The sequence below is a fragment of the Lycium ferocissimum genome, chromosome 7, assembly GCF_029784015.1.
Source record: "Lycium ferocissimum isolate CSIRO_LF1 chromosome 7, AGI_CSIRO_Lferr_CH_V1, whole genome shotgun sequence".
NCBI classification, from domain to species: domain Eukaryota; kingdom Viridiplantae; phylum Streptophyta; class Magnoliopsida; order Solanales; family Solanaceae; genus Lycium; species Lycium ferocissimum.
Window position 1 is genome coordinate 37,305,664 of NC_081348.1, and position 16,609 is coordinate 37,322,272.

Sequence of the window (16,609 nt, forward strand, 5' to 3'; positions counted from 1 at the left end):
ACCCTGCACTTTGTCCCTCTAAATTTCTCTTTTAACTTCCTAATTGTGAATGACGTGTTTATATTTTACTATTATTGGGTTAATTTATTTGATATTTGACCTCCTTATAAGCTATTGGAACATAGACTTACCAGTCTTAAACAGGAAGACCTGCTATGAAGATAAATGCCTGAGCTGTCATGGTCATTTTCTACATATCTACAGTTAGTCGAGTAGTTAATGTTATCTGTTGTATGAAACATGTGGAATGCCTGGATGTTCCGCCGAGTCAGTTTTTTTTTTTTCGTTCTTTTTTTATTGAAATTATGAGGCAGTTCAGTCAGGGGCAATGGGTGTTGAGGGTTCATACCGCCAACCCTAGTTGGTTTGGGATTGAGGAGGTGGTGTTGTCATCTTAGGCTGATGCAGTTCTTCTATTATCTTCAAGATAGAGTCTCTCTCTCTCTCTCTCTCTCTCTCTCTCTCTCTCGTTTCTTAGTCCCCTCGGATAAGTTCATGTATCATAGCATGTAGCAACTGCATTTTGACATTATCCATGAAGCTTTGTAAGAGTGATCAAGATATATTAGAAATGGACATGAATCTAGAGGGGACGTCATTCTCTCCCCATAAGGGTTCTATGTGCAGTAACCTAGTTGATATAAAATCTGTGTATGCGGACGTACTAGGACAAACATAATAATTAACAAGTACGGTCTTGCTAATGGGTAGGTGTTTTGTGTATCTGTTGTCTCTGGGAGAAGTGTTAAGATGGACTTGCACATGCAAATAAATGAATGCTGAGTGTACATAGTTATCAGAATTTAACTTAAAATATGTGTGAGCCTTGGAGGGTAATTATACCATTGTGTTCAAGTTAACGAGCAAAATATCGTGGCATGTGCTTGTAAGTTATTTTAGTCGTCAGATACTAAAGGACTTTATTTCTTGTTCTTAGTAAGTGAGATTATTGTAACTTTCTAACTGCTTGTGTGGCTGCCTTTATATAATTCTTTTTAGTTCTTCAAATCTATAATATATGTGGACCTTATCTGCAGGCTCTTATGTATCCACTTCTTGTGGCATGTAAGTCAATTAGCAATTTGCGCAGAGCTGCAGCTCAAGAAGTGGTTGATAAAGTTAGGCAGCATAGTGGCGTACTCGTTGATCAGGTGAAGTAGAACTGGTTTACTCTGATAGTTTTATGATTTCTTGTTTCTGACTTGGGCTTGATTTTGAAGGCCCAACTTGTCTCAAAGGAGCTTATCAGGGTTGCGATACTTTGGCATGAAATGTGGCACGAGGCATTGGAAGAGGCCAGCCGTCTGTATTTTGGCGAACACAACATTGAGGGCATGCTGAAGGTGTTAGAGCCTCTGCATGAAATGCTTGAGGAAGGAGCAATGAGGAGTAATACCACTATAAAGGAGAAAGCATTCATCCAGGTGAATGCTCCTAATTAAATATATGCTTATGCTCTCTCTATCATGACAGACATACTTTGACAATGTCTAGTAGATTCTGCTTGCCCTTCCATTAATTTTTCCCTGTGCTTGGGTGATTATGAGGATGTTATGATATTGGTTTGACTAAGCTTGAACCGCTTTGGGGATAGATTCTGTGTATGGTGTTTCCGTACTATTAGTTGAGTATCAATTATTCTTGGAATTCATTAAATATCTGAGGATACTCATTATCTAACGTTGGATTGAACTAATGGATAGATAACATTACTTTTTCAGGCATACCGTCTTGAGTTGTTGGAAGCCTTTGAATGCTGTATGAAGTATCGGAGAACTGGCAAAGATGCTGAATTAACACAGGTACCATTTTGACACTTAAATTCCACGTGGGCATCTCTCTCGTTCTTTCCCTATTTTACTTATTTATTTGTTATTTTGTTATTTTGCATTTTCTATGTGATGAATGCTAGTGCCAAGTATCCAAAAGTTTTTTCCAGATTCCTGCTGTGTTAATAATTTGGATGATGCACTTCACAATTTTATGATGGGAAACTAATTGCGATCTTTATTGCTATGGGAGGTCCTTTCTGTTAGCAATAAATTGGCTCAGAGAGATGTTCTTACTTATCTCTAGGATTTCTGAAGCTTAAGTTACAAACATACAAAGACGTTTTGAAATGGCAAGTTCTGGAACTAGAAAGAAGATGTAGAAGAGTAGACACCAGAAAGGAGTCCACGTTCTGTGTTTCCACAAACACACTCTGAGGAGAAAAACCTTCTTCAGAAGACCTGACTGGAATTATTTTTTCTCATGGGGTGAATCATAGGAAGTTGTCCTCAAATGGGCAGCAGGCGTGGAAAATATAATGTCATGCAGCTAGGAGACTTCCCCTTTTATTTTCTAAAGAAGAAGAAGGCCTTTATGAAGAGAACAGATGGATAGGGGAGAGGAGGTTTTGATGCTGGAGTAGTGGAATGAGTCGATATGGTGTATCAATAGGAGGAGGACTATTGCCGGTCAATATAACCGGAGTCTGGCACACCTGTGGTCCTTTAGATTTCACCAAGAAGGTGGGAGACATGCGGACATTCATGGATGAATGTAACATGACTGATATGAATAGGGTCATGATTTGTGTGAAGAAAGGGCGAAGAATGGGAACCAGGGTATAGGCTTTGGTTATATCCTGGGTTCTAGGGGAGGGAGAGAGTTGAAAAGGGGGATGGAGGGAGGGAGAGTTGGGGAGGGGCTTTTAAGTCATGGGCTTTTCTCAAAACAGAAAGGACTTCACACCATGAAAGGGCTTTTCTATCTACAACTCTTTCCAGAGTTTCTTATGAGCTCCCTCTTCTCCTTTTTCAGTATTGTTATTATTATTCTATTATAATCTTATTCTTCAATTTTACTAATATTGTTGTTTCTTTTGCTTCGGTTATCGTATTATTTTTGCTGTCAATATTTTTCTTTTCTTAGTATTTTCATCAGAGCTTCTTTTACTTCTGTATTTTTTTAAACCTGTTTTGAAAACGCTTTTCTTGAGTCGAGGGTCTATCGGAAACCACCTCTCTACCTCACAAGGTAGGGGCAAGGTCTGTACATCCTACCCTCCGCAGACCCCACTTTTGGGATCACACTGGGTATGTTTGTTGTACTCTTTCCCAGAGTTTATATGACTCACAAGCTTAATGCCACGATAGTTCGCACAACTTTGAATATCTCCTCTGTTATAAATTGGAATCAGGGTACTCTTTCTCTTTCTCCATTCGTAGGGCATCCTACCACTTTTTAGTATATCATCAAATAGCATGATAAGCCATCCTAGACCAATCTCTTCAAGAAACTTCCATTCTAACCTCTACAGAAATGCTATCTGGACCCCAGACTTCTCTTATCTTCATATTTTTCATGACATCCTTTACCTTTGCCATTCGAATTCTGCTAGTGACTTTTAGTTTTCTATTTTTTATTCTTTGATAAAGTCTACTGGAAACTACTATAGTTAACAGCCCATTATTTGACTAGTCAAACCCTCATCTTGGTAGGCTTGGGATCTCTATTACCATGTATTCAGGCGGATAGATAAGCAGCTTCAAACACTCACAACCCTGGATTTACAGGTAAGCAGCATGTTATGTTTGTTATTGGTATCAGCGACTTTGCATCATATTCATAACTAACGTTATTTTACTTTTGATGCCAGTCCGTTTCCCCCGAGTTACTAGAGTGTCGAAATTTGGAGCTAGCTGTTCCTGGAACTTATCGAGCAGGTGTAGTTGTGTTGTTTGAAATTATTACTTGTACATGGTTAAGCCAGTTTTGTGCCTTAGTATTGATACGATTTGTTCTATCAAACTTCAAACTTGTCATATCAGATAAGGAAGTGGTGACAATTGCATCATTTGCACCCCAACTTGTTGTAATCACATCCAAACAACGACCTCGTAAATTGACAATCCATGGGAGTGATGGAAAAGACTATGCTTTCTTGCTCAAAGGGCATGAAGATTTACGCCAGGATGAACGTGTCATGCAGGTTAGCAATTGCTGGTGTATAATTATGCTTTGTATAGACAAGCTGGCTCCAGGGATTCTGCTACCTCTGTTTATTAAACATTTGGTGAGGCTTTATTCCTCTCTTCCTTCAACCTAGAACTAAAAGACACACTGTATTGTTGCTATGCACCAGTTGTTTGGTCTGGTTAATACTTTGCTGGAGAACTCGAGAAAGACTGCAGAGAAAGATTTATCAATTCAACGATATGATGTCATTCCATTGTCCCCTAATAGTGGACTGATAGAATGGGTTCCAAATTGTGACACCTTGCACCAGCTTATTCGGGAATATAGGGATGCCCGGAAGGTTTGTTCAACATAGACCTTTTTGTGCTTTAAAGAGACTAGTATTTCTATCTAATTGTTGTATATTCTTCCAATTTTACAGATCACCCTAAATCAAGAGCATAAATTGATGCTGAGTTTTGCACCGGATTATGATAATTTGCCACTTATTTCTAAGGTGGAGGTGTTTGAATATGCTTTGCAAAATACAGAAGGGAATGACTTATCAAGGGTGTGTATTCTATGACGACGACTTTCAGCCTATTGCCATAACATCCCTGGTAGATAAATATTAGCAAAATCTTTCTGCTCTTTGTTTTCCTGAAGGTATTTATTTTGGGTCATATAGGTTCTTTGGTTAAAGAGTCGCACTTCTGAGGTCTGGCTGGACAGAAGAACAAATTACACAAGAAGTTTGGCTGTCATGAGCATGGTATGTGTTCCTTGCATTCTTTCAGAACCTCTCTTAAAGCTTATTCTCTGTTCAGGTTTGACAAGAACAGTGTTCCCTTGTTTGTTTATTAGTTCTGTTCTCTAATGCATCTTGTGGGGTGGGTATGCTATATGAACACTGATCTTTTTTTATTATTTTGGGAAAAACAGTAAAAATAAGTCAGATTGTTGTTTACCCCCTTCCATAATACTATCAAATAGGCTAACATTCGACAACCTTTTTTACTTCTTTTCCCTTTTTCATTTAAGAGAAGGGACGCCCATATATATATGTGTGTGTGTGTGTGTGTGACGAAAACTATTTACGACAAGGATTACCTAGAGTAATCACACAAGTTTTGCTTTCATATAAGCTGCATTTATATGATGTAACTCCCTTTGGTGATATGATCTTCCTGTGCTTGATCAGAATTATTGCAGCCTTCTGAATTAGACATTAGGCATATCAGAAATTTAGTAGCCGTTTGGCCATGGATATTTTTTACATTTTTTGGGAGTTGAATTATGGAACTTTCCGGAATTTGAAAAACACCAAAAAGTTGTTCACTCCAAATCACTCACAAAAATTCAAAAACAACTCCAATTTGTATTCATGGCCAAACACGACTCCAATTTACAAATAACATTTTTCACTTTGAAAACAGAACGTGCTTTTTTCAAACTTCACAATTTTCATGGCCAAATGGGCACTTAATAACCTGGAATTTTTTGCAGCTAGGGGCATGACTATTATGTGTTGTAAATATTTTGTCTCTAAATCTCAAAATGCAGAGGAGCAATAGGTAGTTTTCTGACCAAAGTTGGCAAGAAGAGTTACTTCTGTACTTAGTGGAGGTCATTAATTTCTTGACCTAGTTTGACCTGAAGAAATACTGTTTCTAGCATAAAGAGTTTTCGCCCTATTTTATGTGATGTCATTCAGTAGGACAAAAAGTTAAGATTTCAATTTGACTTCTTTATTATGTTAGAAATGGTGAAATAGAATTTTAAATAGGCGGCGTTAAGTAAGTTTGATATAGGAACACATTGCATCAGAGATAATATTCTTGGCATGTGAAGTTTTATAGAATAATATTACTGATGGAATAGCGTCAAAACATTTTTCGAGCGTATTAAAATGAAACTGTTACCATTCTCAAAAAACAAAAAACTAAAATATCTTACAAATCGGGAAAACAGAATATTAAAACTGAGAAAAAGGAGATACTTTCTTTTTAGCTGCTTCTGTTGTGTACATCTGTTGAATTTGGGTTGACTTTCTCCAGGTTGGATACCTACTTGGTTTGGGTGATCGACATCCTAGTAACCTCATGCTTCACCGATATAGGTACCATTGTACTCTGTGATTGCATTTTCTTTCTGATGACAAAAGGTTTAATATATTTCTATTGGTCATGCAGTGGGAAGATTTTGCATATTGATTTTGGAGATTGCTTTGAAGCTTCAATGAATCGGGAGAAGTTTCCAGAGAAGGTAAATTATTATGTTCAAAAAATGGCTTTTCAGAAATTGTATGTGCTTTCTTCAAGGAAACTAATAGCTTTTGTAACAAACTTTGTATAGGTTCCGTTTCGCCTCACTAGAATGCTTGTAAAAGCAATGGAGGTTAGCGGTATAGAGGGAAATTTCCGGTCAACATGTGAGAATGTAATGCAAGTTCTCCGACTGCATAAAGATAGTGTTATGGCTATGATGGAGGTAAATTTTTGGCATCACTCTTACCTTGTAAACTGTATGATGGGGCCACACTGTAATGGTATGAATATTGATCGGTCTATATTGAACTCCTTTTTTGTGTACGCTTATGGGGCTGTTTTCAAGTCCAAAAAGATCTCGAAGTCGACTATGATATCTTCTGAAGAACACAACTGGGTGATAAAAGGGCGTTCTATCTAATTTAATGACTTAATGACTTAGATGATTGAAAAATTAGAATCTATCCGGGCCTTAAATTGCCATGTTGAATAATTGAAGGCCTTAATTGAGACTAGTAAATAATTGTCACTGCAAGTTAAACTCACAGTGAAAAGAGGAACACCTTCCATCAATTTGAGATGCTTGGTTTCATTCCTTGAATAATATTAAGGTTGCTCTTGGGAGTTTGTCTTTTTTGTCTTGTAATGATGTAAATGTTTTAGTTACAGTTTCAAGTTATCAGCTTATTTCGATCTTCATTGTCTTTTTTCTTTTTTTTCTTTTCAGGCCTTTGTTCATGATCCACTTATAAATTGGCGTCTTTTCAATTTCAATGAAGTTCCGCAAATGTCCACACTTGCCGGTGCACATCCTCCTGTTGTGAACAGTGAGGAGTCCTCTTCAAATAGAGAGCTTCTTCAGCCACAAAGGGGTGCAAGAGAGAGAGAACTGCTTCAGGTTTTAATCAATTATGCTTGTGAAGTATTCTGGGGATGCATGCTTCATGCTTACAGTTTTAATTCTTTTTCTAGGCGGTCAATCAATTAGGTGATGCCAATGAAGTTCTAAATGAACGTGCTGTGGCTGTCATGGCTCGAATGAGTAATAAACTTACTGGACGTGATTTTGCTGCTACCTCTGCATCTTCAAGCTCTCTACAGCATGCACTGGATCACAGTACGTTAATTTCTGGAGAGACGCGTGAAGCTGATCACGGTTTATCAGTGAAACTACAAGTCCAAAAACTTATTCAGCAAGCAATGTCTCATGAAAATCTATGCCAAAATTATGTTGGGTAAGATCCAGATTCCCAGGACATCCCCCCCCTCGCTGAATTGTTTCATTGCTCTGAATTTAACTTTTGTTTTGTTTTAATTGTATGCTCCATTTCTTCCGATAAAGATTTAACTGTGTGCTCCATAACACTTGCAATAGGTTAAGAAGACGCTTAAAGAGTCTGAATCTACCAAGCTAGTGAAAAATTTTGCTCAGTAATTGTGTGACCTATTTTAGCAAATAATTTTTGGATATACTATCACCTTGGTATTTAACTCTTGATGCAAGAACTCATTAGGATTTGGTGGCCCAGTTACTTCCCTCAAATGTTAGATAAACCCGTGGATCAACTGAGCAGACTTGTGAATTAATCTTTGGGGAATGCTGTCTTTGACTTTTGATAAAATAGATTTTTCTCATGGCTTAAGAAGTAAAATGGAAGAGACTAGAATAACGCCCGCTCCTTGGTTTTGCACATTTGGTGTTTGAATGTTCTTGCTTAAAATTTTAACTCTTGATCTTGTGGTGAAATTTCATGTTCAAATGTGCAAATCCTGAATCTGAAGGGGTGCTTTTGTCGAATAAGAATTTTAACTGCAGAGTAAAAGGTTGTGTACTTTGTTCTTTAGTCTAATCATGGTAGCCTTGTTCTTTATTTCAGGTGGTGTCCATTTTGGTAGGTTCTGGATGGTAATTATCTGTATATATTTGTACATAGTGTTTGGATCCTTTGGAGGACTTCTTGGTGGAAGTCCATAATGTACATAATTTAGAGGTCTATGTAAATTCCTAAGTTTATGGTAGCAATTTGTTGTATTAAGGAAGTCAGCTTGTCGGCTGCATGTAATCTAGCTCCAAGTGGAAGTTCAATAAGACTGGAAGGATCCTAGAATAGTGCATATAGTTATTTGTACAGCTATTTACATGGTGAAATGAACCCTTGTGAAGAGAATAAAGTTGGTTGTCTTGCATCGAAAGCTTTTTTGTATTCTTGATCCTCCAGCATATCTGGTAATCCTGATTGATGATTAATGGAATTGTTTCTCTCTAGTCCTCTAGTCTGATGGATCGCCCTCTCTTTAATGAACGGATCGACGAATTTCATGTCTTCATCTGACAAGATCAATCCACAAAGATGTCACTTCACTTTCAACTTGCAGAGTCCTAATACGAATTCATTGATGAATTTGGGTTGTCTCATTTTCTTCAGTCTACCACGTGCTCTGTGAGGAGCAAGATTTTGTTCTCCGGTAAGGCTGATAGGTTGCGCGAGTCCTCCTTTACTCATACTTAAATACCAAGTTTTTGTCTATGGCAGGGTTTAAACTTTTGACGTACATCTAATTCACATGTCACTTGTGCTCTTTATCACTAGGCCAAAGTCCTGGAGGCATAAAACAACCAATAATATTAGGTGTTTCCCAAGTTTTCATGGTAATATAGGCGTGCTGGTTATTTTAGGTACATCTAGGAATGAGTTAAGGTGGGAGACTTAAGTTAGACCTTACGTTAGGGTGGCATCATTGGTTGAATTCTATTTTATAACACGTGAGCGCGCGCGCGCACATATATATATATACACGTTCTTTGAGTTGGTGAAGTATCTATATCAAGAACTTTAATAATGTATATATGCTCGATGACACCAAAAGTATGAGTTTGTGTTTAGAATATTTCACAATTATTGGCTTCTATTAATTCATTAATGCAGTTACGATAATATTGTTTATTGCGTTTTGTAATCATCCAGTCTCTAAAAGTAATTATTTAAAAAATTCTCCAGAAAGGTCATTTGTTATCCCCAACATCAACTTCTTACATCATGTGGAAAGTAGGGACGATAAAACAGAAAAGAGTGGAAAGCAGTTCTTTTGAAAATTCCAAGTAGAGCAAAGTATACAAATAATTTGTAGGAGTACTAAATAGTTAACTTTTGAATTTGGATGGAATTTAGAAAACCCTTTGACTAGCAATGCTCTCTACTATTCAAAGTTTAAAGTTTAGAAGAAATTCTGAATATTTAACCTTCACGCGTATTTTTTTTAAAAAAAATTAAATTTGTTGTTTTTGGTGTTTCAAAATATTAATCACGTTTTCAAACTGTTCATTCAAAAAGGGTTAGGCTTGAATCGACACAACTGGAGCACGTTTAAGAGTCGCTAATAATAGGTGAAAAGAGGTCCTAAAGGAAGAATCTTTATACAAATTCAAAGTCGTTGCTTATAATCACAGTTAATCGAATCGATAGAAGAACATAGTAATAATTCGTTTTTCAAGCATACCCCATTTAAAATAATAAAAAGAAAAGAACACACCCCATTTTTTCCCAAGTCCAACAAAAACTGCGCCATGAGTCAATAATAATAAAATTTCACAGCTATTTTAGTTGGAAATTACCTTTTAACTTGTACCCAGTTTTAATTTTTTTTTTTTGCACGTTTATTCATTTTTGAATGACTTTAGATTAATAAAAAAAAAATGACTTCAGATTGTAGTGTCAAAGCCTAACTTTCAAATAGAAATATCTAAAGTTATATATGACTGAAGTTCAAACGAAAATGATTGAATTTCAGCCACTTCAGGCATATATGCCTGAACATCAAGTAATAAGGTGTGAATTTCAGTTACATGTGTCTGAACTTCAACAATGTGAAATTTTAAACACCGTATATTGAAGTTATTAGGAAATAAATGTGAAATTTTAAACACCATATATTGAAGTTATTACGAAGTAAATAGACTTGTAAATTACCAACACAATGTACATAGGACTTAAATGGTGATCTCCAAATCAAGTGTATGTGCACATCCGCCTCAACAACACGTTCCTAATTTCTCTTCAAAGTAACACGTGTTTCATTAAATGACCCAAAGTTTGTCTGACTCACACTGGCCAATAGAAATAGACCCACGTAGTTAACCGTTAAAAAAGTTAGGCCAACTCGTGCCTACTGTTCTGTACCGCCTTTTTTCAGTTGTTCCTCTGTTTCAAACATCATGTAACTGTTCCCTACTTACTTTAGGACAAACACTGGACCCATCTTACTAGGGTTTTTGCTGTTTTTTCCAAACTAAACCCTTATTCCATAGAAGCATATACTATTTTTATATATACATCTGTACTTCTTTTTTATTATTCTCCTCCGTGTACCTTGTAAACTCCACACAAAGAAAGAAAGTATTTATGTAATCTATAGTCAGGTGCTATAGTTACAAAATCTTGGCGGAGTTTTCTAGGTACTTAATAGCTTATATATTTGTCAGCAAGTTGTAATTTCTTTTAAAGACTTTCTTTTGTGGCCTTTAACCTTTGATAATATTTTGTGGGGTTTTGGTTTTCTTTGTAAAGATGGCAGTAGTGGGAGATTTAGCTTTGATGGGGACTAAGATTAGTACTTCAAATAAGTTAATTAGTAAATTGGAGAAAAGGGTATTTGGTGTTCCAATTTCTTCAAGTCAAAGATTTAGTTTTTCTCATGCTAGAAATTTGGAAGTCAACAAATCAAGAACTGCAATTAGAGCAGTGTTGCAAGTGGAGAAAATTCAAAGTTCAAGTGAATTAAAAGAAGGGTCTTTATTAGGCTTTGATGTTGTGTCAGAAAAGGAGCTTAAAGAAAATGGATTTTTGGGGTTAAGGAAAACAAAACTTGTGTGTACAATTGGTCCAGCTTGTTCTTCTTTAGATGAATTGGAGAAATTGGCTATGGCAGGTATGAATGTGGCTAGGCTAAATATGTGTCATAATTCAAGAGAGTGGCATCAAGATGTGATTAGGAAAATTAAGAAGTTGAATCAAGAAAAGGGGTATAGTGTATCAGTCATGATTGATACAGAGGGGAATCAAATACAAATAGTTGATCATGGCTCTTCATCTTCTGTCAAAGCAGAGGTAATTAACCAAATTATTTTCTTGTATAATAATGTTGTTTGGGTCAATTTCTCATAGGTCTTTGAATTTTATCCACTGTAACAGTAAAGTAAAAGAAGAAACTAATTTTTGTCACATTAAAGTGATTGAATTTTATCCAATTACAATTATGTAGTTGCAATTTTTTTTTTTTTTTTTTGAGATTGTAAAGTAATTGAACTAGGTGTGAATTGCTCATAAGACTGGAGATTTCCGGCGCCGCCGAGTAATCTGTTTTTGTTTCTTTCTTTTTTTGTTTGATTTAAATGTTTTTAATTGTCTTTTGTTTTATAAAATATGGGGAGTCACAAATTTTTAGAAGGTCAAGGTTTTATTTTCAGATTCGAAATTTGACATTCCATTCATTTGTATTTTCTGAGAAATTGACAGTGTAACAACAAATATTTTTTGTGACTGATCGATATAGTAGGTAAAACAAAAGCATTTTTTTAATTTTATTGTTATATTGTGTACGTGAAGTTACCCCAATACTGTTGTAAAGTGAAAGTTTGTAGTCTAAATTGGATTATGTTCATGTTGATCATTATAGGAGGATTCAATCTGGTACTTTACTACCGAGAAATTTGAAGGTTCTCGTCCATTTACAATTCAGGCAAATTATGAAGGTTTTTCTGAAGGTAAGTCTCGGTGATAAATGATTATTGTTTCCTGTTTGGTTTTAAAAAGTTAGATTGAGGTTAAATTCTCGTTCTCCTATTTAGGGGTCAATCCTGGTGATGAAATTGTCATAGATGGAGGAATGGCAACCTTTGAAGTTATAGAGAGAGTTGGGAACGACCTGCGCTGCCAGTGCACAGACCCCGGTATACTTCTGCCTAGAGCTAAGTTGAGTTTCTGGAGAGATGGCACACTTTTAGGAAGAGATTATGATCTCCCCACTTTATCCACAAAGGTCAGTAAATTTATGGGATAATTACAGTTTTGGACCGCTCTAGGAAATAATAGCCGGCAAATGTATATGTTTTGTATATTAAGTATAAATATACATAACTATACATATAATAAACATAAATATATATAGTCAGTGTATATGTTTTGTATATTTTGGCTAGCACCCGTAAATAATTTTGGCCGAAGGGTCAAAAATGAAAAAAGTCCTAAATTTATTGCTCGAACTTTTTACTCATTGAAAAGAAAAAAATTATGCTCGAGTTTAACTTAAACAGGGCTGTTTTTCTTCGACATGATCCATCTTAAGTGTTTGAGATGACATAAATGATCTGATAATTGATAGGTCTAAGTGACCAGTTTTGACTGTTTTTGAACAATTGAATTTTTTTTCAATCATATGAAGGTTTTAACCAAGCTGAATCTCAAACCTTTATCCTCCCCCCCCCCCCCTTTTTTTTTTTTTTTTTTTTTTTGGGTTGATAAAATGAATCTCTAACCTTTCTGATGCACATTTATGATCTACCCCAGCAATTGAACATAAAGTTGTAATTTTCTTATGAGTTATATCTCCAATATGAATATTTTATCTTGCTGATGCACACTTCATGATCTACAGGATTGGTCAGACATTGTGTTTGGAATATCTGAAGATATTGATTTCATTGCAGTCTCATTTGTAAAAGATGCCGATGCAATCAAGCATCTGAGGGACTACCTCGCAACTAAATCCTCCAAGTAAGTCAAGTGAGCAAAAGATTTGTTTTTTTAACTTAACAATTATCTCCCACCTCTGTCCTTACCTTAACCGCATAACTTTTGGTCCACTTATAGCTGCATTCCTCATCATTGAATTAGTATTGCTCTGTCTATTTTACTACTCTCTCTGTCTCATTTCATGTGACACTCTTTCCTTTGTTAGTCGGCCCCAAAAAGAGTGACATTCTGTATTTAGAAACAACTTAATTTTAAACTTACCATTTTACCCTTAATGAGATGATTTATAGCCACACAACTATGACTTGGCTTGTTTTAGACTACTAGTTTCAAAAGGCTTCATTTCATTCTTAAACTCCGTGCTCAGTCAAACACCTTCAAATAAATTGGGACGGTGGGAGTATAATTTTTCACCTAGATTCAAAGAGTACTTGGGATCATGAAAACTTTCTGGGTTTGATCGCAGGGCAATAAAAGTGTTGGCGAAGATAGAGAGCCTAGAGTCTCTTCGAAGGTTGGAAGAGATTGTTGAGGCTTCTGATGGGATTATGATAGCAAGGGGAGATCTAGGAGTTGAGATTCCGCTCGAACAGATTCCATCTGTTCAGGAAGAAATTACTTATGTTTGCAGGCAGCTAAACAAGCCCGTTATCGTGGCCTCTCAACTTCTAGAATCAATGGTCGAATACCCAACTCCAACACGAGCAGAGGTACTGACCTTTTTTTCCTAGTGAAATTTTTTGCGTTTAGTAAAACTTAATCTCTTCCTGTTTTACCATTTGTCAGTACTTTCTAGTTTTCTTGTTTCAATGCTGCTAATGTATTCCTACTAATGAGAAGCTATTTAATGTGATAGGTTGCAGATATTTCCGAAGCGGTACGACAATATGCTGATGCATTGATGTTATCTGGTGAGTCAGCCATTGGATCATATGGAATGAAGGCTCTTTCTGTCTTGCGTACAACTAGCACCCGAATGGAACAATCATGTCGTGAAGAGAACAGGCAAACTTTGTTGCATCAGTGTGCACTTGGAGTATCTTTGCCAGATCAAATTGCTGAGCAAATCTGCAATTGTGCAGTGGAAATGGGTAATTTCCCTCTCCTTCCCTTTACTGCATCCATGGGTGTGTTTTTATGTGTCAATAATTGCATATTTTGTTAGTTTGTTGAATATAAAATATCAAGGAAATTGAAGGTAATGATCCTGATGTCTGTTAAAGTGTGTGACCATTTTCATCTAAAAATTTTAGAGAGAACAGACTTTTAATTATTGAATTATATCTTTAACACCCCTCACGTGTGGCCTTATTCTTTTTCATTGGCCAAGAACGTGAACATTCTTGTTGATAATGGATGGCAGTGAGATTTGAACTCATAACTCTTGCCTGCTTTGACACCATATTGAATTGTATGACCATCTCAGCTAAAATCCAAAACTATTACAAGATAAGAGAGCATACCTTTTTTATGTACTTAACTATCTAATGTCTCAACAACCTGTTTGTCATTGATCTTAACCAATTTCTTTTTTACATACTCCAGCTGACAACCTAGGGGTGGATGCTATATTTGTGTACACAAGGCATGGGAAGATGGCGTCTCTTCTTTCGCGCAACCGTCCAAATCCTCCTATATTTGCCTTCACGAACGACAACAGCACGCGGATGGCTCTCAATTTGCAGTGGGGAGTTACTCCCCTTCTCACTGACCTGTCAGACGACATGGAAGGAAACGTTAAGAAAACTGTCGAACTTATAAAAGCTAAGGGGATGATAAAGAAGGATGATGCTATTTTGGTGGTATCAGATTTCATCCCAATTTCTGCTGCCCGGTCAATTTTCCAGTCCATTCAGGTTATGACCATAACATAGGATATCTTTAAGCAGATATTGCATTATTTCCTGTATGTTTGGAAGAGAGATTTTTTTACTATTTTGAGTGTATGCCATATTCTATTCATATCAAGCAAAGCAAGTTCTTGAACTTCAGCTCTGTTTCTTGCTGTTTTGGCAAATTGAATTTGTTTTCAAATTCACTCTTACTGATTCAGTTAGTTGATTATTAATTAAATGAGATGTTTAAGACAGATAAAGGATAATTTAGGCAAATATTCTTATAATTACGGCTTTCAAAATGTCTTTCTTAGCAGGAGTGCAAAAATCTTAAAAGACGGAGTAACATTTTGTCTTTGGTCCATTTTGTGCAGAGCAGTAAGGTTCAAGTTGAAATTTATTATTTGTATGGTACAAAAAGAGTAGCCAATGATGTTTACGAGTCAAGCCAATTGTAACATAATTGAATAGACAATAATGTAAGTACTGGTAAATGTCCAAATATTTCGAGGAGAGAGAGTCAACAGCACATTGCGTATATTTCTGTAAAAATTAAACCAGTAGGTGTGTCGTGCATGTTTCTGCACCAGTTTGACGGCTCTATTTCAATTTTGTAAAGTCATTGATTGCAACAATATCTGTTTTATTTGATTTCATATTTTGGTTTTTAGTTCAAAGATTTTTTATTAAACATTTCATGTGAAGATGAGCCAATTAAAAAGATGCGTTTGGTCAAGTTGGTTAAGAGACTTGAGCAATTGAATTTTAATAGGCAATTGTGGAAGAGTCCAAAGTCCAAGGCAACTCTCCAACTTGTGAGCTAACAAGTATTTGCCAAGTTTGTTTTATATGCTTCACGTGTCAATTTTGTACAAAAAGAAAATGGTTTCTTCTTCCTCCATTGATTGATTTTGTTTGTTTAACAGAATAACAAGTTACTATATTGGAGGATAAAATTATAAATTCCTTCACTGATTTGTTTTTTTTCAAAATCATGTCATATTCAAAGTCTACCCAACCAATCTCGATCGCGCCGGATAAACATACTAGCAGTGGTGGAGTCAGAATTTTTAGTAAGGGGAATTCAAAATATAAAGTAGTAAACATACAAAAAAGTTAAAGATTCAACACCTAAATCTAATTTTGACCTTATATATTTAATATAGTTTTTCGACAAAAGAGATTCAGATAAACCCTTGAGGTATCCTAGCTACGCCCATACGTACTAGGATGGTTGAAATGTTTTGTGTAAAAAATTCTCCATTGCTAAGCCTGTAAATGAATCACAACTAGCTAAACACACTCTTATATGGAATTACTCTTTCGCGAGATTGTAAACAGATACATAGAGATTGTTGTTGCCAATGACGGATGTTGTATAACTTATTTTAAATAATATAAAATTAAAATATCATTTTCTTGCGAAGAGAAAATCATTTTTCTTTCTATAATTGCTACATCCGAATCTACTACTGCTGTTTTGTCATACATGGATGATAAGTCCAAAGAAGCAATAATAATTTATCATGCAAGAAATATCAAATTGCTATCGTTGGTTATTGACGGCTATTATTAGCCTTCTCGAAGAGTCACCTCAGAATAATTTTAATTAATCTTTTAGGATAAATATACTCCGTATTACAATAGTCAAACTTTTTTATTAAGCTGTTTTTCTTATTTTGCAGGTGACAACCAAGCGATTTAAATGGAGTACTATACTATAGTAGGTAACCTGCATTCTTGTCTATGTCACCGATATCATTTTTCATGTACTTATAAGTTATAACAGCGTATATTTTTTAGGAGAAGCGAGTGG

General features: G+C 35.8%; 2 protein-coding genes across 4 annotated transcripts in view; both read left to right on the forward strand.

Annotated features, from left to right (window-relative positions):
* The window catches only part of LOC132064785 (serine/threonine-protein kinase TOR), a 32,914-nt gene extending 24,432 nt beyond the window's left edge, over window positions 1-8,482 (forward strand). For 2 of the 3 annotated variants that reach the window (XM_059457892.1, XM_059457893.1), the window contains exons 43-57: window positions 1,038-1,151; window positions 1,221-1,424; window positions 1,722-1,802; window positions 3,486-3,560; window positions 3,644-3,710; window positions 3,816-3,976; window positions 4,130-4,303; window positions 4,385-4,513; window positions 4,631-4,714; window positions 6,000-6,061; window positions 6,135-6,207; window positions 6,298-6,432; window positions 6,937-7,107; window positions 7,182-7,444; window positions 8,087-8,482. In XM_059457892.1, coding sequence (XP_059313875.1) covers window positions 1,038-1,151; window positions 1,221-1,424; window positions 1,722-1,802; window positions 3,486-3,560; window positions 3,644-3,710; window positions 3,816-3,976; window positions 4,130-4,303; window positions 4,385-4,513; window positions 4,631-4,714; window positions 6,000-6,061; window positions 6,135-6,207; window positions 6,298-6,432; window positions 6,937-7,107; window positions 7,182-7,444; window positions 8,087-8,105 — 1,812 coding nt within the window. In that variant the 3' untranslated portion in view covers window positions 8,106-8,482. Of the gene's footprint in view, window positions 1-1,037; window positions 1,152-1,220; window positions 1,425-1,721; window positions 1,803-3,465; window positions 3,561-3,643; window positions 3,711-3,815; window positions 3,977-4,129; window positions 4,304-4,384; window positions 4,514-4,630; window positions 4,715-5,999; window positions 6,062-6,134; window positions 6,208-6,297; window positions 6,433-6,936; window positions 7,108-7,181; window positions 7,445-8,086 lie in introns of those variants that run through there. The other variant, XR_009416639.1, reaches the window with a different exon arrangement.
* A 1,929-nt stretch (window positions 8,483-10,411) lies between these two features.
* LOC132064786 (pyruvate kinase isozyme A, chloroplastic-like) lies at window positions 10,412-14,998 on the forward strand. The gene is made up of 7 exons (XM_059457894.1): window positions 10,412-11,314; window positions 11,883-11,970; window positions 12,055-12,245; window positions 12,861-12,979; window positions 13,425-13,668; window positions 13,815-14,049; window positions 14,504-14,998. Exons 1-7 carry the CDS (start codon window positions 10,775-10,777, stop codon window positions 14,830-14,832), a joined length of 1,746 nt encoding a protein of 581 aa, XP_059313877.1. The 5' UTR covers window positions 10,412-10,774; the 3' UTR covers window positions 14,833-14,998.
* The last annotated feature ends 1,611 nt before the right edge of the window (window positions 14,999-16,609 follow it).

Coding starts and splice junctions, on each gene's coding strand:
- LOC132064786 (XM_059457894.1), top strand. CDS start 10,775: ATGGCAGTAGTGGGAGATTTAGCTTTGATGGGGACTAAGATTAGTACT. Junction 11,315..11,882: donor CATCTTCTGTCAAAGCAGAG/GTAATTAACCAA, acceptor TGATCATTATAG/GAGGATTCAATCTGGTACTT. Junction 12,246..12,860: donor TCCCCACTTTATCCACAAAG/GTCAGTAAATTT, acceptor CATGATCTACAG/GATTGGTCAGACATTGTGTT.